This window comes from Leiobunum rupestre, chromosome 4 (genome assembly GCF_980474605.1).
Source record: "Leiobunum rupestre chromosome 4, qqLeiRupe1.1.hap1, whole genome shotgun sequence".
Taxonomy (NCBI): Eukaryota; Metazoa; Arthropoda; class Arachnida; order Opiliones; family Sclerosomatidae; genus Leiobunum; species Leiobunum rupestre.
In genome coordinates, this window is record NC_143387.1 from 62010102 (window position 1) to 62017986 (window position 7885).

Here is a 7885-nt window from a genome sequence, read left to right on the forward strand (position 1 = left end):
ACACCACTGTTTGTTCCAGACCATAGGGCATATTAACGGTAAAACATTTGCAATTGGGTACAATTTAATGGCGTCACTTAACTGTTAAGCACTGCTAGGCGTGCACAGACAGGTGCAGACTTGGTCTAGCTTTTAGTAGTCTACTGACGTCAACCATGCGTTGACAATTAAGTTCATTTTCAACTATTTTATCACGATCTAATTGAAAGAGGAGTACCGTTTTACATATCGTGTCATATAAAGTGGCCACCAAAGTCTTAGAATATTTTTTTTAACAATTTGTAGGGAGTACAAAATTCAGGATTCTTTGAAATACCAAGGAACTAGCCACCTGAAATACCATTTGGATAAAAAACACTCGTCGGTGGTGGGCGTTTTATTTACCGCAAAGGTAAGTTTCAGAATGACATAAGAAATCGAGTGGACTGTTAACTAGTCTTTTGACACGTATAGCCAAGCGAAGTAGCCATCGACCACGCGAAGGATTGCTTAAGGCACTGGGTCGTTGAAACAGATCAGCCGTTTACTACAATTGAACATCCCAGATTTAAAGCGTTACTACATTCTCTGTGTACCAAAAATACTACCCTTGTTGATTCATTACCTCAATCGGCCAAAGTTTTGAGATCAAACCTAATGACTATCTACGAACGAGAATCGCAACTAGTAGTAGATACGTGTAAGGTAGGTTGTACAGTTTATCGCTATACATATTGCGAAATTAGCCATTTAGATTAAGATAAAGCCACGCCGTGGCTTATGTGAGAAGCTCGCAAACTGCTGAATTTTTGTCAGCTAAACAGACGCTTTGGTCTTTTATCAATGAAAATGGTCTACTTAACAGACGATATACCAGCAATTTACGAACTTCTCACATATGCCACGGCGTGGTTCTAAGTAATTTAAAAGACTAATTACTTTGGTAAGGCGCCTTTCACAAATTTCATAACGCAGAGGAGGCAGGTTGGTTGAAGCGTTAATAAAATTACTGGGGGAAAGGAAGGGTACGCGGAAATGTTACGTTACTTATTTTCATTTTGTACTGCAACATTTGCACATTTAAACTTAAGTCTCAATTTAGTCCTTTATTATTTATGATTAGTATGAATAGTATCTAAAAGTAAAACAATACAGAGGTGGGCAAAAATTGTTAGCGATGATATTTCACTATAGCCTGGCAATGAGTGAGCGCCCATTTTGGAAGAGTTTTCACCATTTTTGCCCACTTCTGAAACAATAGAGAACTACGTATAAACTTATTTCGAAAATTTGTTTTTGCTTTACGTCATTTACGAACAGCCCTAAAATATTAAAGAACTTAGTTGGCAATCGACCTTTTGAGGGTTTAATAATGAAATCTTAATTTTTTTCGTAATTTGGGGGTAAAGGACCGTGTTGCCCCGCAAGAGAGAGAGTAATGCACTACGAGCTTAGAATATTTACATGTAAATCGGTGCCGTGGTAGACGCAGCGGATGTTTTGGATTATAGCAATAAATAGACTAAGTACTTAATCTGGGAATTATTGAGAATAGCGAAGAGCGTAGCAACGACTTCTATGGAAACTCTTTTTGCTCTGTACCCGGCCGTGGTCCCTGTACGCGGCCGAAGTGACGTCCTAGTATATATTTTGATTCCACTTTCGGAATAAACGAAATCAAATAACGAATACAACGCAGCACGTAAAATCTCCTTGAATTTCCCTAGGCTGTAGAGGGGCAAATGTCGTTTACTCTTGATGGTTGGACGTCATCAAATAGAATACCATTCGTCGCAGTCACTGGTCACTGGATTGACGCAAATTTTGTAATGCGCAACAAATTAATGGGGTTCGTACATTTCCCTCTTCGACATACGGGAAAAAATATTTGTGACTTGTTCGTATCTATGGTACAGAAGTACAATTCGAAGGTCGGTTGAATTTTTGAGGAATAATATTGTTTCTAACGTTTTACTAAAATTTAAAATGTTTCTTCCATAATGTTATATCGATTTTTGGAAACACGCCTTGGCATAGGTGCTTTCCATTACCATGGACAACGCTTCGAACAATGAAACATTCAGCAATGAGCTGGAAAACATTAGTAGACATAGGTATTAGATACAGCTCACAAACTCGTATACGATGCTTTGCCCACGTCCTGAATTTAGCAGTCCAGGAACTACTCAAACACCTGAAATCTCAACCAAACTTTGATACTATTGAAGAGTATCGAGAGAAAGCAGTCGATGTGTGGACATGTACGGACTGTCACATAGGAAATGCTGTGGCAAAGGTAATCCTAAAGAGTTAGAGTAATTTAAACGAAATATAACCTCAAGGAATTCTTCAAGGAAGACTTTAACAATTTTAGCGAGAACTCGCCAACTAGCGCCGATAGTGAAAGTGTAGGTTTTCGATTCCAAAAAGCCTAGGTTCTATTCCCTTTCTAAATAAATACTGTAATTGCACTTCTATCAAATTTACTTTTATTTTATTGTTAATTTTAATTTAGCCTCGAAGGCATATTTGCCGAAGTATCGCGCTATTTCTATTTCAAAACGGCTTATCACCACGCGAAATCTGTGTACGATACTGTAGCTTGGGCTGTACTAAGAGTGCGCGAACTCTGTACTACCAAACGCTTTACTGACCCTCTCTGTACTCTTATGTTCAGTATGTAGACAAGTCGTTGGCCTCTCGAGTATACCTTATTTTTTGTAATATATCGACCGTCGGTGTCTTTCTATTGTTGGTCTAATATCGCTTCATGGCAATAATTACATAAGCTTAAGATAAATTCTGAACAAAGTCAAATTATCGACGGTTTACAGATTCGAAATGTGGTCACCAAAATAAGGTTATCTGGAATTCGTGAAGAGAATTTATCACAGCTGAATGTTTCTTTTGGGATAAAGGATTTGAAATTAGTACTCGACGTAAAGACTCGTTGGAATTCAACCTACGACATGCTTTCCCGAGCTACGTACTTAAGACAGGTTTTTAATTTGCATACAAGGGCGTATCGAAGCGGAGGGTTTTAGTAGTTAAACCCCCCGTAGGTAATGGATGAGTGGCAGGGGGTTAGCTTAAATGAGTCTCGGGAAATTGTTCGACTATTACGCCTCCGGAAATAAAATCCTTGATACGCTCTTGATTAGCGATTTGGTCGTGTTTAGATGAAATTTTGACTTTTGTTGTAAATATCTTCTCTTTAGTCTCTGCAAGCAATAATGCAAACAGATAAAGACATAAGGAAATTTACTTTATCAGACGCTGAATGGGATGCATTATCCGTACTCCTTAATTTGCTTAAGGTTAGTATCATCATAAGTAACTTTAAAAATACTGAGTATGATAATTCGTTTTGCGTTAATGCTAAATTCTGACCCAGCCATTTTCAACAACGAAACTCGCGCAGCAGCTAGCAACCGAACTAACTTGTAAGTGGGATATAGTCGGGTTCGCACGAGCCCTCGGAGATGAGTTGCGTCGTTTCGATATCGAAGTGGCTTGTAGTGTTTAGGAAACACTTCGTTAATAGGTTTGGTTTTGAATGCGATGTGATAGTCATGTGTTGCCTGAACGCCGATGCGACGACGTCACCAAACGATATTAAGTTACTCCGCGATAGCGGTTCAGCCGAAATGTTCTGAACGTTTGCAAACGGAACGGTGGAAACATAAACCAGTGTTTCCGAAACTTTATCCGAAGATTTATTTAGAACGTATTAATAGACTGTTGAATACCAAAATCCGTCTGACCTTTGGGGTTGTGCAGATGCTGGTTAATCTTAGTTTCAGCGACGGAACAGTTTGGTAACCAATGGTTTATATGACGCGCAACCGTTTATATTCGTCCATGGTATAGTAGTACAGATCGGTTTGGACATATTTTACACGCTAAAGGGCTCTGTGCTGAATTAAACCTTGATTGCGCTATAACTCTGAAAATGTACTCAAAGGCAACGTTTTCTGTTATACTTATTTTTTTAGTGCAAGGGCGTAGCAACGTTCTAGAAGTTGGAGGGGGCAAAGAGAAATGGAAAGGTCTCTGGAGAATGGTTTTGAATTTTTTATGGAGTGTAGCTTCTCCGAATGCATGTGTACTTTTTACCACTATGTAAATTAGCGGGAAAAGACTGAAATTTAAACACAGTTGAGGTTCTATAAGCTTTATATGCTTTTAAAATGAGAATTTGAGCCTTTTGAAGATTTCAACTGACCAAAAAGTTGGAGGGGGCAATAACATTAATCGCCCCTCCCAGCAAAATTCAAGGGAGGGGCATTGCCCCCCCTGCCCCTCCTGGTTCCTACGCCCCTGTTCTAGTGTTGCTAATAGCAACATATTAACTAGGCTTACAGACCGGCTAGTTCAAGTTACTAGAAACCTACCCTATCGGAAAATGCGCATTGGGCTTGGGGCCAAATCGTGTTAAACCCAAAACGCGGGTTCAGGTTACTTAAACCCGACCAAACTGCCAGCCTATATTTATCTGACTTTACTATCTCCTAATTTTCTTCATTTGAAAGAGCAGGCCGGAAAAATTATACAAACTCGTAACAGCGTAGGTAAATTTAAAATACAACATTTTTTTTAGGATTTCAAGGAAGCAACGAATTCCTTTTCCTCTGTGGCATATCCCACTATTTCCATGGTAAAGCCGGCCTACCACTGGTTGCTTGAGAAACTAAACAATCCAACTATGGACCCGCTTTTGGAGGAAGCGTGCTCAATTGCTAGAGCTAAGCTCAACACCTATCGTGAATCTTCGAATATCGAAGCATTTTGGATAGCTATTGGTACGATATTTTTTCATACGTCACTAGTTACAAGCACGTTGGTTTTCATTATCCCAAACGCGAGGGGTGCACTACCTTTGATAATTATGTACACCGAGTACAGAAAGTACAATCTTAGGTAGTATCTTTTGTAAAGTCAAAGCTAAAGGGTTGGGTATTATTTACGGGTAGTGAACAGTACGGATGCAAAGGTTCAACGTTTTTGAGCTATATTGGTTCCGGATCCTATTCTTAAAGTTTCGGTTCATCGGTTCCTGTTCTAAAATTTTTACTTTAAGGGTACCGGTTTCGATTCCGGTTATTAAATTTTGATATTATCGGTTCCGGTTCCTAGAATTTACTACGTAGAAATTATTTCCACGTAGTTTGATGAATATAATTTATATATACGAGTAAAATGTTTTTAGATCAATTCAGTAGTTCGCAATTTTAAGACAAGAGTGTGGTTCTTGGCGCAACAAATTAAGTGAAAACTATTTGCCAATCCCGAACAGTCCACAGTACTGTTCGAAACCAAGATGCGACGTCACTAAAAATTCCGAACAGTTCGGTATTTTTTTTCGAATAGATGGGTTAAGAACTACTAAAAATGAAGAAGGCAGGGGCTATGTTTGACGGCTGACTAACAAGTAGACGAATTTTACTTGAGTTCTAGCCCAGTTCCATCTCGAGAGCAAGTACTGCTCGGACAGTCCCGAACGATCCGAAAACCTGTTTTCGAGAGCGAAGAGTCTGCGCCCGAACTGTCCGAAAATTCTATATCCGGCGAGTAGTCTGCGTAGCGACAGTCCGAACGGTTCAGGACTGGCGAATAGTTTTCACCTGCTATCAATTAAAAACGTTGCGTTGTACAACTAGAAAGCGTCACACTGTTGTAACTTATGATTGCCATTATTTCGAAACATAACACATAGCTTAATGTTCCTACTATTAATGTTTTCAAATCTTAAGTTAGAACCTTCATTAAGATCTGTATATATGTAACGTATAGTAAAATATTATTTTCACTATTTCATTATTTAGCTTTGGACCCTACATTAAAAATGGATTTCATTCAAGCAAATTTCGAAAAAACACAAGCTAAATCCATTAAGACCAAGATTTTAAATATTTTTAATACCTACTACGAGAAGAGTAGCGTAGCCTCGACTTCAAACAACGCATGCGCTGATGAAGATCGCACGGGTATTCTCGCGTTTTTCCCAAAGCGCCCAGCCAAATTCGTTCGCGGGTCTGAACTATTGAAGTTCTTCCAGGATGACCTCCAGCCACCTAAAACCAACATATTACAATGGTGGAAAGTAAGTAATTATAACGGTTTCATTGTGATTACAGTCGTTTTTTCGAGATTAGGAAAATTATACCTTATCTATTAATAGCAGTATAAGCTGACTTATTATTTTTCTAATTCCGTTGGGTACATGTTATAAGCTCGCTGCGACGCTATTTCCGAGATTTTCTATTGGCGATATTCTCTTTAACGGTAAAGGAGTAAAAGTGATGGAGAGATATCCGCTGTTCCACGATCTTGAGCGATTGAAACTAAAAACCGTTCATAAAGCAATTGCGTTAATTTATCGTTCGACTGTAAAGCTTAGTTTCCACTAGCGCGCGTCTTATGTCTTTACTCGCGTAAGACCGTTTGTATGTGTCAAAGTTGAGAAACGCGTCGTTACGGCCACTATAGTGAAAAACAAGCATTAAGCTTAATTTCCACTAACACGCGTCATAATGTATTTTTATATACGCGTGCAAAACCTTCTACATCCGGCGCGCGCCATCGCGCGCGTTAAGACCGATTCACACTATGAATTTTTCGCGATTTCGCACGCATAATCGCTTGTAACGCATCTCGTTCACTCGGGAAGTTTTCAAAATTTTTGTGTGTGGACGAGACACGTTTCAAGCGATTATGCGTGCAAAGCGTGCCAAATCGCGAAAAATTCCTAGTGTCTTGAATCCGAAACAAGCATATCACTTGTTTACCACTAGCACGCGATAGCGCGTTCCTCAGTTTTGACACGTTAAAGCTGGTTTTCCACTGGCGCGCTCAACGACGCGTTTCTCAACTTTGAAACGTTCAAACGTTTTTACGCGCGTAAAGAAAATTACATTATGACGCGCGCTAGTGGAAAACAAGCTTTAAGCTTGTTTTCCACTGGCGCGCGCAACGACGCGTTTCTCAGCTTTGAAACGTTCAAACGTTTTTACGCGCGTAAAGAAAATAACATTATGACGCGCGCTAGTGGAAAACAAGCTTAAAGCTTGGTTTCCACCAACGCGCGTAAGAGCGCGTCATAATGTTAATTTTTTGTCGCGCGTAAGAACATATGCACGTTTCAAAGCTGAGTGTCGCTTTTTGACGCGCGCTGGTGGAAACCAAGCTTAAGACCTTTTTACGCGCGTAAAAAAAGTGCTAAACTAAATAAACTCGTGCGAGTAACCGGACATTTTTCTTAACTTGACTACGCAAATAATATTTTCTTAATCAAGTACTTGATACAAGACTCGACCAAATTTTGGCCCTACTTAACAAACAGGTTTACATACTCCAATCTAGAAAACCTATTACCAATACATCCTTAATTACGATGTCCTCTTTGCAGGATAACCAAATTATGTATCCTTCGGTGTGTGTAATGGCGAAAGACTATCTTGCCATACCAGCAACATCAGTGCCAGCCGAAAGAGTATTTTCTGCTGGAAGTGATCTTATTACCACTAAGAGGGGAAGTCTCCAGGCAGATACAATTACCGCCATGATGTCTCTGAAGTTATGGTGGAAGGATAACGATTCAACAAATTAAAATATTCCATAAACAATTATTTATCGAGTTCTTTCTAAAAAAAATAAAAAAAATAATGTTACGGAAATTATCTATTTGTCTCTTTATTTTGTTATTGCTTAGTTGAACATTTGTTTCTATGTCGAAAGTTGAACGGTTTAGTTTGTTGACAAAGAGATTTGGAAAAATGTTTTAACGCAATAACTTTTTTGATTAAAATGGTAAGCTTCTACATCCACAACTATTTTATTTGATTAATTCTACTACGTCATGTAATCAAAACAAATTATCCGACTTTCATACTTATCCATAGATAAC

General features: G+C 38.9%; 1 protein-coding gene across 1 annotated transcript; it reads left to right on the plus strand.

Moving 5' to 3' along the window:
* Positions 1-2007: 2007 nt before the first annotated feature.
* Positions 2008-7588, plus strand: LOC149948642 (uncharacterized). The gene is made up of 6 exons (XM_090171122.1): positions 2008-2275; positions 2814-2978; positions 3198-3296; positions 4580-4781; positions 5805-6082; positions 7388-7588. Exons 1-6 carry the CDS (start codon positions 2051-2053, stop codon positions 7586-7588), a joined length of 1170 nt encoding a protein of 389 aa, XP_090027248.1. The 5' UTR covers positions 2008-2050.
* Positions 7589-7885: the final 297 nt, after the last annotated feature.